General features: G+C 43.6%; 1 protein-coding gene across 1 annotated transcript in view; it reads right to left on the bottom strand.

Moving 5' to 3' along the window:
• Positions 1 to 352: 352 nt before the first annotated feature.
• Positions 353 to 17,059, bottom strand: part of FAXC (failed axon connections homolog, metaxin like GST domain containing) — a 24,105-nt gene continuing 7,398 nt past the window's right edge. Inside the window, exons 4-6 of the mRNA XM_074581059.1 lie at positions 10,740 to 10,957; positions 5,473 to 5,589; positions 353 to 3,884 (exon numbers count right to left, since the gene is read on the bottom strand). Coding sequence (XP_074437160.1) covers positions 3,601 to 3,884; positions 5,473 to 5,589; positions 10,740 to 10,957 — 619 coding nt within the window. The 3' untranslated portion in view covers positions 353 to 3,600. The remainder of the gene's footprint in view (positions 3,885 to 5,472; positions 5,590 to 10,739; positions 10,958 to 17,059) is intronic.

The raw sequence follows: 17,059 nt of genomic DNA, 5'->3' as shown, positions 1-17,059 counted from the left end.
GCTGTTCCAGGTTTCACTGCTGCAGAGACACCTGATGTCCCTGACCCTCAGCAGCAGCGCAGCCAGGACCTCTGACATCCCTACGGTGGATTTGCTTGCAATTTTGATCAATGAGGGACGAAAAAAACAAACAAACAAACCAACGCAAAAAAACCAAGAGGAAATAAAGATGCTCTCCAACTATTTTACATCCATATGGCCCCTTAGCACTATGATAAAAAAATAGAAATGATCAAAGAGGGTGGAAAAAAAAAAGCCAATCAATCAAAACACTGCAGGACTAAGAAAATATTGCTCTTCTAGCAGAATTTTGGCAAGTCAAAAAAATTTGGTTTTTTTTTTTTTTGAAGAAAACTCATCTTCTCTTTCCCAATGCAAACCAAAATTAATTTAAATTTTTTTCACAGATGTTAAAAAAGTTTGTTTTTTTTTTTCTTTTTAAACATTCCTGCCCTTCCCCACAACACTTTAGTAAGACCAGCTTCCAAAAGAAAGAAGTTTGGATTAAATCCTTTTAAACAGGTCTAACAGTCAGTATTTGTTTCTGGAAGGGATAAATAAACCTAAAGACTGGCTATCAAACCTGGACAAAATACTACACCTATAAATTCCTAAAGAGATGCCGTTTTCCTAGTTTCACCTGTAGTTTGAAACACAGTCAAACACAGAAACGCAGACTTTATCAAGAGTAGTTGTCACGAGAAGAAAGCCAACTAACTTCTCCCAACCAACATCTCCTCTAAACTAACCTGAGCAGTCCTCAGAAAAGGCAGGCATGTGACGAGCTGCAAAATACATTCACCTCACTGATTAACTCCCTGGGATGCCTCAGCCGACAGCCACAGGCTGCTCCCCCTTCTGATCCTTTCCTCTTCACCTTCTGCAGGGGCAAAGCCCGTTACCTGGCTGGTCAGGGTGAAGTTCAGCCTCCGCTGAGGCACGCCGATTTATTCAAAACAAAAGTAAAAAATGCTGGGTGCGAATGTAACTGTGGCCCCGGCAGGCACCTCCATCCTCAGCACAGGTACTCATGCTATGGTGTGGCAGGACCCGCTCTATCCGCCATGCCAACAGCTCCGGGTACCGGCGGGAGAATGGGGCTGTGGCACAACACCGGCTGTCCACTGCTTTGGTGTCTCCCATCTCCATGCACAGCCATGCAAAATCCCAATCTGGCTGTGCTCAAGTGGGAGGGTAAAACGGCACCATTGACTTCTGGTTAACCCACGTTTCGGGATGTCACAAGGACCCCTGCCACAAATAAATCTGTCAGCCCACCGAAATTATAAAGGTGACAGTGTCTGTTGAACTCAGGCTGGTCTTTTAATAACTGTGACTTATGGCTGGGACTCATCTGCTGTCAGCAGGAGCCTCCATACCTGCAAGCACACCCTCCCAACGCTGAAAAGACAGAGGAAGCACAGCCTTCAAACACACACGGGTAAATGAACGAGAACACCTCCATAAGAATTCCTAACACATTCCCAAGCATTTTTAAAGAGGAACTTTTTGACACGGATGCCTTTTATCCAGAATATCAATACCTAATCTCCGTAGGTAGCATTTGCCCTGACTTGGCTATTAAGTTTCACAGGCGCTTCAGGCCATCACCTCTGTGCTTTCAAGCCCAAGACTTATCTTCTTGTGTCCTATTCCTGTGATTGGTTTCCCAAGAAGAGTCCCAAGTAAGTGGATGATGCCTTCCTCCTCCTCAGTTTTGGTGCACTTTGCAAATGATACTTGCCCACAATAGTGGAGATCATTGACTGGAACATGGCTCCAAGGACATGTCTGGGGAATTGAGGAAACAGGTGCAAATTCACGCCCATCTCAGACCACATCAAACTTGTCAGCTCTTGCTGGGCTGGCTCCCATACATGAAGAGACCCAGGAACTCACGGCAGACACGTGTCCCCCTGCTTTCAGAGCCACGGCTCACTCAGCATTTCCCCAGAGTAAGCACTTCCCTCTACAGGAGATACTCCACGATCCAAGAGAGGTACTCTTTGAAAGCTGGAGTTATTTCAAGCTCCAAACTATTAGGACTACCAACAATTAACGCTCTAAAGCGGTTGCCTGCCCTGCCTCCTCCCAGAATGTATGGCACAACCAATACATTATAAAAATTTTGCTGCAAGATCCCGATTCATTTAACTGTAACTTATAGCGAAAGTCATAATTAAAATATTTTTAAATGGGCCACTACCAAAGTCTGCAGGCAAATACCCAATTTTATACATGTTTACAAATACCACAGCTGTCTCTGAGTTCTATATGCTTTATCTCTACTTAAAACCAACTAGTCATGGCCAAGCAACACTGCTTACCTTCAAACAGGTAAGTAAATCCAATGGATTCATTCTCGCCTAACCTGCATTTAGGGAGACACGAACACAAGGCATGTCAGCACCTGTGCAATCATTCTGCATTTGGGGTTCCAGATTTACAAATGTGCTAGCAAAGGCACCTTAAAAATCAATTCTGGTCATGCTTTCAGCACCAGGAAATCCCCACAGACAGCAGTGCTGAGGCAGCTGCCCTATCTCAACTGCCTCCTTTGCACCGGCTTCAGGGATTGTGCACTGTGACCCAGCACAGTGCCCAGCACCCTCTGAGGCACCTTCCTAAGCCTGGGCCAACACCTTACATTTACACAGCATCCCATGTCTAAAAACACCCCAAAATCGCTTTGCAAGCTTCATAGGTTTGACGTGTCTGTTGGTAAAGAACACAGGGCACCCACTGCTGAGGCACACCGGACTTTTAGTAACACATCCCAATTCTTTAGCCTTGCCTATCAATAGCAGACAACAGCCAGTGGCAGGAACTAAAACATAATACTAATTTGAAAACACAGAAGAAATCTGGCCGACACACATTCCAGATGAGTGTTTGGGAGGTTATTCATTAAAACTCACATTTCCCTTCTGAATAAAAATATTCTGGAGTAGCGATTTCCACATTTTACAAAGAACAAGAAATACTAAAAAGCTCCTTTTTGTAGAAATATTTTTTTCCCTCCTGCCTTCCTTGAACTGTGAGCAGTTCCTTCCTGCAAACACTGTAAGTAGCATGTGCACCCAGAGCGTGGGTAGCTATCAAATAAAATCCCCCCCACATCCCCTCCAAAAAAAAAAAACAAACACCTCAGCCAAATCAATACAGCATCAATCATTTTCTTCCTTGGGAGAAAGATGTGCCAATCATGCCTCTTCCATCTTTGTCCTTGACCCATTCCTGTAAAGATAAGATATCAACACAAAACAGCTCTGATAAATGCTCCACTTCCTGGAGGTCTGTCCCACCTGGTTGCAGAATCTGGTTTTGAGTGCGAACAAAAACGTAGACTGAAAGGTCCTGTTGCCCTCTGGACCTTCAGTTTGCCCATGTGTGTTTTAAATAACTGTTTACCTTGGTTCCACCTGAAAACTTACACAAAATGAATTAAGGTTGAAATAGTCCGGGTAGCACATGACAGCTGAGTCAAGCACAATGGTCTCTTCCAAAGTGGTATAAACCTCTTCCTGACCTGGAGGAGAAAATAAATCACACTGATCCCAAGAAACAGCTTGTCTGCAAAATGGGAGATGCTTGTACGCATCACTTGCATTGTTCATGATCTCTGTAGTCATCCATGTCCACATCCGAGTCAAAGAGGGAATGTCCAGTGTAATCTGTGTCAGGGGTTTGAGAAATACTGTTCCCTTCCTCATCAAATGTTTCTGTCCTTGAATAAAAACTGAAGTCCTGCAAAGGGGAGTAAGTCTTGCTTGCTTCACTGCTTTCCTCAGATTCGTACAGAGTGTTATCATCATCATGGTGCCATTCTGGCCAAAATTTCCTCCTTATTCTTTCACAATACATAGCAAGGTTAATCAGTTCACCTGCAACACAGCACAAGAAACACCAGTAAATACATCCAGTCAATGATGCTTTAACTCACTTGCTGACGCAGAAACACATTACCACTGTTGGGAAACAATTTGTGAAGGTTCTTTCCAAAGACGTTTCAAAATTCCAAGATCCCACCATTCCTCTTAGGGACTCTGTTTCTAACTTTCAGGTAACTTAAAACACACGTTATTAACCTACACACAAGAAGGGTCACACTGGAATGAACATAAATGCATGTAGCAAAATAGCTATCCCAAATTCAACCTCTATAGAAATAAATCAAAACAAGATATTAATACTGTAAGTTTTTCATAGTCAAATCCTTGCTTATTTTGCAGAAGCCTCGTTTCTAAAGACAGAATTCGATCCTATATATACACTTACTAAAATACGGTGAATTTAGCTTTTCTACCACCAGATGGCAGCGTTGTCTGCAAGATAAATTCACATTCTGAAGTTTTTATACAGTCTCCGGCTCACCGTTGATGTTCCTAGCCTTAGTAGCTTATGCCTTATGTTTATACATACATGTACGCTTAGAGAAGAAATTACAGAAAACTTCAAAGAACAAAGAAATAACAGCATATTAAAGGGAATGTCTGTGAAAACTGCACTCACAATAGCATGAGCAGCTGGATGGGTACAGAGAATCATCCATACTGCTTGGGTATTTGCACCTATTACCATCTATTTATTTTCTTTACAGACAAACTAGTTCAACAAACATTGTATTCCTTCTTGAAAGCCATGGACCCTTCAGAATTGTATCTGTGATTCCCCAGACAATAAGGGGAAGAGCTGTATAGACAATACTTACGTCCTCAAGTATTTTTTTTCCCCTCAAAGTTTTAATAATGAGCGAGTCTATGCCTCCTAACTGTTGCTTTAATACCTCTCCCTTGCACAGAGCAGATCTACAGGTTGGATTTATTCCTTTTACACCTATTTCACATCCTTTTCCTCCTTAGCTCTTCCCATTTTTCATACTGTGTCTGGTTTTATTTTGAAGAGGGATGCAAAGATACTTTCCCACGCCGATACCACCCCACAAGAAAAAAAGAGAAAAAACCGTGTGGAGGGGAGGGGTATGTTTCCAATTCATGCGAAAGCACAGTGACTCCAAAGCCAGGCTAGACTTTTTCCTTGACCAACATCGTCAATAACAGCAAAGGCTGTAATTTCAGTGGGACAATAGCACTTGCAGTTCAATGAAACTACTCAGCTCAGCAGAATTTGGCTCATGGCCGTGCTTCTGTCTTCTCATACTTTACCCAGCATTCATTCTTTAGAGGCATTCAGTCTCTGCTATGTTAAACAAGGAAAAGATCAAGCACAGGAATAGAAACAATTACCATGTAGAACATTAAAGAGAAAACAAACAAGAATTTTAAGAGAAAATAACATTACAGGGTACAAATGCTACATCAAAGGCAAGAACAGCCTGCGACGCAGCTGAAGTGCTGCTGCAGTCTTCAAATAGCTGAAATGCTGCGGGTCCTTACAAGGTGCTCCAAGTTTAAACATGGCAAATGTCACCAGGAGTTTTTCATCAGAGATGAAAAACTTAAGCTTTCTTACCTTTGATCAGTCTCTCTGGTCTAGTCCCTGGGAGTGTCCACATTGCCTGTGCCAGATGCCCAAAGACAGTGGCATCAACAGTGGAAACGGTTGGTCCCATAATGTACTTCTTGTCACCTGTAAAAACAACAGCAAACATTTCTTACCTGGATGACACCTCTCCCCAGTTAAAAAAAAAAAAAATTCCCTGGTTACATCTTTAGCATTATTTTTTTTTTTCTCTGAAATCACTTAGCTGAAAATGTGCACTGGTTCAAAGACAATTCAATGTTGAATATGGTTCAAAGCTGTTGCTAGGGTTCAGCAGGTGAAATCCATTACTGCAGCTTCCCCTCTGCTCATCACTTCTGTAACTAGGCCAATTACAGAGCTACCACTGGCCAAATAACCTCCTCCGCTCATCACAGCTGGCAGCACGCACACACTGCACTAGTTCTGCTGCATATAAAATCTCTGCAGCCAGCAGGTGCCTGAAAGCATGATTTTCTCCTTTGGTGCAAACCCACAATCGTTCAACCACGGTTTGAAATCAAGAATGCACTTGCTGAAAGAAGCTAATCACCCTGTATCTCTCGTGCGTACAGATCCAGGAGGAGGACACAGCCATAGACAGGAGTGAACATCTCCTCTCACACACCACCAGCACAGTGTCCCCAACACAAACACTGGTTTCTACTTCGCAGAGACCAAACAGAGCTACATCAGGCACGCAAGTTGCTTAGGACTGGCCTGGGTCAGAGGAAGGACGTGTCCACTCCACACAGCTATTCTGCTTACCTCTCTGGGCATCCCAATGCCATGATGGTCCTAAGTGGCCACCACAGCACAAACAGATGGAAAACTACCTAAGATAGGGAAGAAAATCATGTTTCAAAGCCACCATTTGCAAAGAAACATACAGCAGAAACTTGGAGCAAAGACGACACATACGGCACGCAGGTAAAACATGCAGTATTTCAGAGATCACGTTAGATGGTTGCACAGTCCCTGCCTTGGCCCAAAGTGCTATAAACTCTGTGAAAGTGGTACGTAATTGAATTCTCCAAATCCAGTTATCCTGTCTCCCCAGGACATTCTTCCCCTGCCCAATATAAGCTGCCTGTAATTCAGCAGGTTATTAAATGTTAGGGTTATTGAGTGAGTTTAGAAAAACTGTCCAGCAATAAAATGCATCAAATTCCAGAGTACCGTACAACGAACGCTGACATCTCCCTGTACTATACAGTGTAGCAAAGCAGCGCTCAGGAATAACCAGTAACAATAACCTCCTCCAGCCTGTCGGGTGTAATTTTAACATGGAGTTAACTCTCCCCAGCTCTCTCATGGCTCCATCAATCTATTGTTTGAAAACTACGTAGAGGGTAAATGTTGTGTCTTTTCAGTACTTATGTGACGCCTAGCATTCATCGATCTCAAACACAGCTCAAAAATTGGTCCCCAAACCACAGTTATATGCCAACACTAGAATTTAGCACCGTACAACCAGGTCTGGGATTCAATCCATAACGATGTTGTGCTGGGAAGTTAATACTGCTGTTTCCGTCTTGCTAGAACTAGGGCAGGCAGTGAGTGAGGGCTAAACCACCCCACTCTTTTGCAAGCCAAGCGGCTCCCCAGACACAACACGTAGACCCTCAGGTGCATGGAAACAGAGGGGAAGCGGAAGAAATAGAGCTGTGGTTCCACAATACTGTAAATCTGGTTTTAGGTCACCCTGCACTGCGTAACACAGCCTCCATGCACATTTCCTCCTACCGGTTCCAATCCATTCCCAAAACTTCCCAGTACAACAATTTTCCAGAAGACTTTCTGACAGACCAGGTATCATCTCTCAGTGTCTAGTTTTATGCCAGATTACACAGCGCCTGTCACATCGAGGCTGCCATAGTGCTAATAATCTCAAACACCCCGATCCCCTGCCCCGATCCCCTGCCCCGATCCCCTGCCTAATCCAGCAGAAATGCAATCACCTGGTCACACCAGACTTGGGTCAAATTTGTACTGCCTGGGGATTTGAGAGCACACAGCTCCACTATTTACAAATGCACCCACCAGAGAATTAAAAAGCAGCTACTTCAGCACGGGGTTGAGAAACCCCAGCATGAGACAGATCTACGATACACAGGGCCAACAAGAGACCTGCAGCCTTCCACAGCAGCACGTACAGCCCACGCAGGCTGCTGCAGGGCATTACAGTTAGCATTAGAGGCTTGCGTTCAGGTTAGTCCCACCTCTGTGTTTCAGCTCTGAGTGCCCCTGCCCTCCACAAAACAGCAAATGCTTTTCAAAAGCCTGTTCAGGCAGCTGCTGCCCTGCAACTCCCTGCTCAAAAATACCCATTTACCCAAAAGCCTGAAGCAGGTAGACAGCTGAGAGAGCACCAACAGATTTATGGGCACTGCTCACTCACTTGCATCTTTTAAATAATTACCAAAACATATATTTTTATATATTGCTAGCTCATATGCCCAGTTCCCTCCACTTCCTTAACACGACTACCAGGTAGCAGGAAACTACTACAACACAAGGAAGTTATATTCGTGGTTCAAGGACTGCAGGACAAAGAGCAAGATGATACCAACAGGGCAGAATGATCCATCACAGGATTCCACATTCCACTTTCCACGTTTATAAGAGATCTGGAGGAGTCTGCTAGGGAAACAGGTACATGGAAAAAGGAAAAATGATTCTCAGAAATGAAAAAGAAAAAAAAAGCACCCAAGATGTGACTGGGAATGTCAATATGAGTGTCACAAGACCTGACAGATGCCAAGTTATCATTCTCTGGAAGCAGCTCTTGGAATTTAAAAGGCATTCTTGTTCCCACGTGAATGGCTCTGTTAAAAAATGGGGAGCATTCAATTAATCTGATATACCTGATGACTGACAGCTATAGTTTGGTATGTGCAGCTATTCTGCATGATAGACATGCTTTTTAAGCTCTTAAAATTGCCCTCTAATTAACAGCCAAAATCCCAACTGCCTCCTCTTAAGGGAAAATATGCAGGCACATATACGTGAAGGAGAAGATTGCTGTGCAGGCAACAGACTAACTGACCACCTTCTCCTTCCCCCTGCGAAACTGGAGGGTCTCCAGTCAGGCTGGAAGTCCTCATCCCACCTCCTGTCCCCAGTCCCAGGATACCACTTGGAGACCACAGTTACCAGACCCAACCATAAACAGCTGGCTGGAGAAAACGTCACCATGCTGGTATTAATGAAAAATCAAGGCAATTATAGAAAAGTAGACAAATGCACCAATAATCAAAAGGGCAAATATAATGATTCACATAACTGCACACGGACTAATCTGACATCCGTTTCAGAGGGGAAGATGAAAAATACTTGACAAATCTGAGTGTCAGCAGAGACTCCAGAGACAGAATGATGCAGACTTCAAAAAAGGAAACCAAAAGACTTTTACAGGTACTCGGGAACACATTTCAGTTTTCTCTTGAAGGTTACGTCTATTCTTGGCAGACAGGGATGACTTCAGCATGGACACATCCACTGCTGCTCCCTTCAGCCTGCCAGTGCTGCCTAGACAGAATAAGGGGGTTCTGCTGAGCTCCCAAGTCATAGGTTGAACTTGCTCCATCACCTGTACCAACCCCATTCCACTCTGTGACATACGTGGAGCCATCCTGTGTCAACCTCAAAGCTAAGGCAACGGCATTCCCACAGCTGAGGGCACTTGGAGCTGGCCACAGCTCTGCAGACGTGCCCAGGTCTCCTCTTCTAAATGATCTGCTCCCTCCCTTCGTCCCCCAGAAAGAAAAGGGACCTCTTAAGCTCCAAAGTTAGGTTTTCTTTGAAGAGGCACTAGAACAGGTAACTTTTTTTGTTAACAAACCAAATGCAGCATGAGAAAGCATTGACACAAGAGAAGCTGTCACCAAATCCCTGCCTTGTCAACTTTGCCCATGCATCGCATGTCTTTTTTCTACCTTGATCCCAATCCAGCAATTCAGCAGGTTTGTTTCAGAAAACAAAATCACAGAAAACTCTACAGAGTCTAGGTCTACAAACATCTGCCTTTCCAAAACACCCTGGAAGCCCAGAAGCATCTCCCTTCCCTTTCTGAGCAAGCACTCAGTTTCTACCTTCTGCTGGGCTCTTCTCACTTCGCTCCCTCCATCCACTCCACACCTATTTATTCAGAGGATGTGCGATATGTCCTCCCTCTGGAGCACAGAGCAGGGAGGTATCCCTCCTGCCCTCCTCTCAGCCACCTCTTTAAAGCGATCACAATAGGGAACAAAGCTGCCACACAGGTACCATCTCCCTTGGTTCCTTGTGCAAGAGGCAAGCAGCACAGCGTAGACGGCTCTGGTGCAGATTTTGGCCTGAGCTACACAACAGAAATAAGGCTCACATGGTTCCAGCTAAGGAATAGCTGGAATAGTCTTAAGGTCAACCTTAAGACTAACCCTATGGGATCCACCCATGACAACCAAGAAGCCTAAACCCACCCATTTTGACAACACAGACTCATCTCCTACTAGCAGCTTTGAATAAAGCTGCTAACACCAACCAAATACAACAAAGCCTAGCTCATCAAAATAACATCTGCAAAGTCTTTCCAAGTGGCTGCCTCATAACTGCCTAGGTGGTGGAGCCTCCGTCTCTGGAGACATTCTCTGTCTCCTAGGCTAGGCAGCCTAGGTGGTGGAGCCTCCGTCTCTGGAGACATTCTGTGTCTCCTAGGCTAGGCAGCCTAGGTGGTGGAGCCTCCGTCTCTGGAGACATTCAAAACACGCCTGGACGCGTTCCTGTGCAACCTGCTTTAAGGTGACCCTGCTCTGGCAGGGGGGTTGCACTAGATGATCTCCCCTTCCAATCCCATGATTCTATGAACAATCCATGAAACAGCCATAAGTTCCATGAAAAAAAAAAGAGACACCCCCCCCCAAAATATAAATAAGAGGTTTCATTTCCAGAACTAAACACTACATTTTCCTAAATTCACATAGCAAAATGCTCTTCCAAAATGGCATCACGTTCTGCTCCTCTAGACACACATACCAGGTGCACAGAGAAGAAAGCCACTTAGCCCTCTAGAGACAGAATTTGGTAACAAACAGCAGGGGAAAAAAGCACTGTCCCTGCCAGAGCAAGGGTGACAGCAGCAGTGCAGACTCTACCTACTGACAAAATGAGATTATTTGTGTACACAACCAAGCTGCCAGGAAGCAGTCGCCATCAATTTCATCCTGTGGACAGCAGGCTGTGATCAAACAGAATGCGCGGGACTCGCTGTACTTTACCCAGGAGGCTTGCTAGAGTCCGCATGTCCTTCTCCATCAGCTTGTACATCTCCTCCTCTGAGAAGCGGCCAATGCCATGGCCGTACATCTCCCGCTTCACGATCCCTTTGGTCAGATGGCAGAGGATCCACTTCAACAAGTCACTGAAGGGGCCAAAAAGTGAAACCATCTTTTGTGTCTCGTGAAGATTTTCCACCCATTGGCAATAAGCCAAAGTCCTAGAAGGATGCGAAAATAAGTTACAGCAGTGAAATACCCAGACAGCCCATCACCACCCTGCAAAGGCTCGCAACAAAGGTTAGGCAGCGAGCTTTCTTAACGCTGAGCACTCACTGCCCTGGTGGAGAGGTAGTTTCCCGTAAAGAGCAGACCCTGATGCAACTCAGGTGTGACAGCAGAAAAAACTGACTTTGCAATCCTTACGCAGGCTGCCCCACACTTATTCTTTCAGTAAATCATGACTCATTCAAGAGAAAATGGCATTCACATTGAAATACAAAATAAACACTGCAGAATTCTGCTAAACTCGCATAACAGAACTGCAGTGCCAAATCTGCCAAAAGGATTTATTAGCTAAAGATGATTGACTGCACAGACCTGGGGAAAACAACAACAAACAGCCCACAAAGAAACCAATCTTTCCCACCAACCTGTTTTCCCCGCTTTCTATACTGCTGAAACTTAGCCAAGCAGTAACTTTGCCCCAACATAAATACTGTAGCAGTCATTTTTCAGAAGATCTCTGCTCTCCTCAGAAACTAAGAATGACACAATCTTTTAAAAATAAAATGTAAGAAAAATGAAGGGGTGGTGGTTATTGGATTAGTTTTCTCCTGTATTTTTTCCTCTCTTCAAAAGGTTGATTTTGTGAGAGACACCTTTCCAAAGGACTCTTGTATTTTGAGCTGTATTTCAGGTTTATCGAATGGCAGATACATTACTTTGAAAGGTCTTTTTATAAAAATTTGTCTTACCAGCTGAAATTTGTTCCCTACGTGAATTTTTGTTCTTTACTAATATTTTCGGCAAACAAAAAATTGATTTGTTGCTCTCACTACTCAAGAAACCTATGAAAAAAGAAACATTAATTTTTTTAATATCTAACATCTTCTCACATTACGAAGAAACCAAAAAGACCACATGATTTTTGTCACCAAGTTCAAGGGATGTTGGAAAAAGAGGCTAAAGACACCTCAAAGTAGACATGACAAATATGTGAAGCCAACAGGCTCTCAGAAACACTGGGAGTTGATACACATATTCCACTATGTTTGTAGCAATTTCCAAAATTACAAATCTAAAAGTGGATTTACATATTTGAGATCGTATGAAAACAGGCCCATGGAGACATGATAAACTAATGCAGCTAGATCAAAAAGTTGAAATAGCAAAAGTTGCAAGTTCACGTACACGATTACATTAAACTTAATAATTCCCCATTTCCAATATGATCAGAGCTCAATTTTTTTTAGTTTGGAATACAACTTCAGTTTTATCTTTGTACATATTTCTAATTCCATATAATTTCCTTAGTGCTGATACAGATCGCCTAATTCAAGACAGGGGAAAAAAAAAAAAAAAAAAAAAAAAAATCACAAAGCAGTATTTCCTGAAGAACTCCTGTGAATTTTTTTTTAAATGTATGTTTTATCAAACTCATGTATGTCACAAACAGAAGCTGAATTCAGCAGTACCACCCAGGAACAACTATGTTTCCACCACGAAAATGTACTAAACTTTAAGTTTCCACAGATTCTTTACTGGAATTACTAATAACATGAGGTAAAAGAAGAACATTTGGCATAACAGCTGAAAAAAATCCACTTACAGCTCAAATTTAGAATGTTCCCAACAGAGCAGGTGAAAGGCATTTTAATTCATTTAAAAATTGTCCACTGCAGGACAATGCCTTCTGCTCAAACTGATTTCATTAAAATCAGTAATAGTGAGGCACGTGCAGGTTTTGCTGCAAACGCACTGCTATGTTTCTGATGGCTTTTATCCTCAACAGGTTTCTCCACAACCCTTCACACTGTATTAAAGTGACGAAAGCATCCTGCTGAAGTTTCGCACGCTTCGGTACCACTCTTCAAATGGGGTTGTTCTGCACAATCCTTGTTTTTCAAAATGGATGGATCAACTCAAGTCACTGGGCTGCTTTCAGCACAGCAGAGTTTGAAACAAAGCCAGACTTAGCGAGAGGCACCAGCACAAAAAGGGGGAAAGCGAAGCCAGCAAGCACAGGCATAAACAGCTAGTGAAACGCCAGAAGTATTGTATTTGGCTAGATGTGGTGCAACACTGCCTTGCTCCAGGAACAAAGGTAAAACAGGATTTAAGAAGGGTGGAAAGTAGACTGGGCTGAAAGCATAAGGGTGCTCCATAGAGCAGAACGTTTCAGTAGTCATGTTCCATGGGCCCGGGAAAGGAAAAGGTCCCTTCAGCAGGTGCAGCTCAGAACAGGAAGAAAAACTCTGGTCTTGGTGCAAACGCTGGGAAATAATAGCAAATACTATCTATATCTGTAAGTTATTACTTATTACTTGAATAAGCTGGGGGGGAAAAAAAAAAAAAAAAAAAAGAAAACTGCTCTCCGAGAGGACTGCTGTGCATCTCACTGCAAAGACCTCTTCTTCCCCAAGTACAGACCTGACCAGCTTCACGCAGCAACTCTGCAACACAACTCAGTTGCTTTAGGACAACAGGCCTGGCCATGGAGAGGGACAACATCAAAAAAGAAGCTAAAACAAAACAGAAAAAGAAAAGAGGAGACTCTGCTGCAGCATTTTAAAAAGTCACCCCAGTCGCAGAAGACTAACTCAGCCCTATGGACTTACCATCACTATTGTTCACACCAGCAAGCTGGCACTGCATCAAGAATGATCAACCACGTCCAGGATGGCTTTAATTTCATGAGACAGGATGAAGAAGGTTTCCCACAAAGCTAATTAGCCTATACTTTAAATCAAAAATACATTTCCCTAGCGCTCACTTGCTTGCTCTGGGGCAGAAGGTCTTTGGGTCTGGAAGAAGCAGAGATCAGACGAAGCGTTTAACGATCAGGACACTAAGGCAGGGAGAGCAGAACTGCACAGGATTTAGGTAATCCTGCTTACGTTAAACTGTCAAGCACTATCTTAAGACATCTGCTTGTCACTCTGAATGAGTAAAACTATCACATGTCCCAAATCCCAAATTTACATGGGCAATAAAGGCAGCTAAACAGACAACTACAAAGTTTACTCCTACAATTTTATGGGTTTGAGCATGCAAAAGCAAAGAAAAAAAAGCAGGCTCAGATCCAGAGAGTCAGTTAAAAGCACTTTTAAAACTAGCTTTACAAACACTTTGTTAAAATAATTCTATTCAAAGGTTCATTAATCTGTGCTTCCTATCAAAACATGCTCCTCTGCATTTAATCCCACCCTTCATCCTTCTGCTCAAACTACATTACTAGAGTATTATCAACATTACAAAAGGTTAGAAAATGCCAGAAAACTGGTAGTCTACGTAACCTACTTCAGCATAACTATACATCTTAAACTACAGTTAGTATTTATAGGACGACATAATTATTTTAAACATTGGCCTGAACTGAGCATTTTGGGAAACATTAACATTCCCATTTGTGCCAGCACATCTGTACAAATCTTAGAATATAAATAAAACAATAATGCGTTAAAAAGCAATGCTGCGGGGGTGAAGCAAATCTGAAGTCTAAATGTAAAAGCAGCTTTGGCCTCAATACATAAATCAGGAGAGGAGATGGAGAAAGTGACTCATCAACAGTGGCTTGCCTGATTATCCCCAAACTCTCTGAACATCAAGGCAAGGGGGAGGTGTTCACGCGGATGTGAACTGGGGCTTATTTTGCCTATCTGAACCTGTGCAGAGTGGAATTTCTTGATATACAAAAGGATTATAATAAATTCATTCCACAACCTCCTGTAGAAACACCACCTACTGTGCACCATCCAAAAGCAACTGGCTTTTAAGCTGCCAGTGGCATTCAAGGGTCATCATTGTTAATAGCAGGAGAGACGCTGCTCTTGTAATTGGCTTGATGTATTTAAACATATTTATATTATAAATGTATTTTATGTTTAATACATGGCAAGTCTGAATGCCAACCAAAGTCAGATTCATTTGTATTCTCATACCACGCTTTTCCTGTGCTTCAAGCACTCATGAAATACGTGATGCTTACATGGTCTTCTTGAAAGACAAAGCAAGAAGTGAGTTGAATACGTATGCGTGTGTGTATATATATATACATATATACACACACACGCTCTTATAGATCACCTCTTTAGATCACTAAGGTTGTGTTTGACAATACAGCTAAACCAAGCTAAACAGGTTAGTTTGGTTAAGCTGCGTATTCAAGGCTTTAGGTTCTCACTAAGCACATTAATGTCATCAGCCTGAGATCCTTCTCCTGAGATTAAAGTGCCAGAAAGCACCTTGCAGTGCCTGCTAGCCCTCCAGGCACCAGGAGCTACCTGGTTTGAATGCTGGCAATGCTGCCGAGTCCAGCATGTCAGCACCAAAAGGATGTGAGAATCTGACATCCCCCAGCCCATCTTACACAGAGGTCTGGTCCCACCAACGTGCTGCAGATACACCAAAAACTCAACGCATCCCGAAGACGGCTGTGCGTGCCCCACTGGTTTCTGAGGGCCCACAGGTCGCTGCAAGCAGTGGAGGCGGCCCAGGGCAAGCCTTCAGCAGATAACAGAGGTCTGCAGTGGGTCCAGGGCCTCGGACAAGAGCCACAAAATCGGTCTGCTCCCATCTCTTCCCTGCTGACTCAGCCCAACACCCATTCAGGTTCCCAGGCTTTTTTATTTTCTTTTGCTGATTTAAACATAGCAAAAGCCTAATAGTTATGGCATTCTCCAGGGACAGGAGTTCCAGTGCCAGCTCCCAATCAGTCTTGTGCATCTCGGAGATATGCTCTAATCCCAGCACAAAAATAGGTATGCTCACTCGCTTGCTGTCTTTCTGCCTGACCCCTGCCAGGTATCGCAGCCTGGGGCGGAGACAGGGTGTCTAGAGGCTGAGGTTCACAACAGCCCTGCATTGCTCTCAACTCCAGCCAGAGCAGCAATTTCCACCTGTAAGAGGCACTAATTAGTGAAGATGAGCAATTACCTCAGCAAAAGCTAAAAGTTTCAGGAGGAGATGCTAAACACCCACCAGGATTAGCTCCATCCAGAGACAGCATACCACAGGATGTACTTTGCTTCTTTGTTCGATAAATGTACTACAGTATTACTTATTTATGACGAAGCTACTTTGCATGCTGCTGGCAACGAAATGGTATGAAATCACTTTTTATATCACTGCTTTGGAGGCTGGATTTTATAAACCTTATTCTGCAGAAAGGCAATCGCTGTCCCAAGTTCCTCACCGTGAGACTTGAGGACACCATGAACAAACCCTAAGCTTCTGGTGGGAAGTGGGCAAGTTCAAGGACCAATGTGAAGGGATCCCACAACCACAGATGCAATGCTGTCAGGGAGAAAGGCGGTCCTACACAGCTAAAGCCTGATTTTATTTTGGTCTAAATATAAGATGGTCAAGGTTCTTATCCAGGACTTAGAGCAGTACAACTGTGATGCCACACAGCTCAGGCTTTGCCTAGTACTGAGAACTGGCATGGTGTAACCTCACCAAGGTAGCAAGCTTCTGGTAAGCCACACAGCAGGTACATACAGTAATACAGCTGGATGTTCTATCTACTACACTGCAGCAAAAACACATGCCTTAGGGAAACTCAACTGTGTGACTGAACAGGAAAGGCAACAGGGACAGAGTCAGGCATACAGGTCTTTATTCTTACTTGGTCTAGCTTTGTCCACCCATTTCAATGCCACCTCCCTGAGTGAGCACTTGAATTGGCAATACCTGTCCCCCACGCCCCCCCCTTATATCACACCCAGCAGTGCTGAGTCAGCTCAGAGGGAGCCTGGATGGACAGCCAACAGCTTCACAGAGGAAAGCGTGATTTGTAATTGAGACACAACAGCTGTGTAAATTTGTCATCAGTAATGTTACATTTAAAGCAGTTAAGTCTATGGACCGCGAAACAACCGACACTAAGGCAAGGAGATGGAGCATTAGGGGATTAAAAGGCCTCATCTTCCCTTTGTCAGCTTTTATTATTGAGGGGGGCAAATGAACACACAAAATAACCAACATTTGCAGGCTACTTGAGTCAGATTTTTTGAGGCTATGGACTGCACATGGGCATAACTGGTGAAGGTCACACTTCTTGGAAGGCAGGCATTACATTTCTAAACCACATCATTTGAATC

Source organism: Larus michahellis, chromosome 3 (assembly GCF_964199755.1).
Source record: "Larus michahellis chromosome 3, bLarMic1.1, whole genome shotgun sequence".
NCBI classification, from domain to species: Eukaryota; Metazoa; Chordata; class Aves; order Charadriiformes; family Laridae; genus Larus; species Larus michahellis.
Note: the sequence above shows the minus strand (reverse complement) of the source record. Positions and strands in the feature narration are given on the sequence as shown.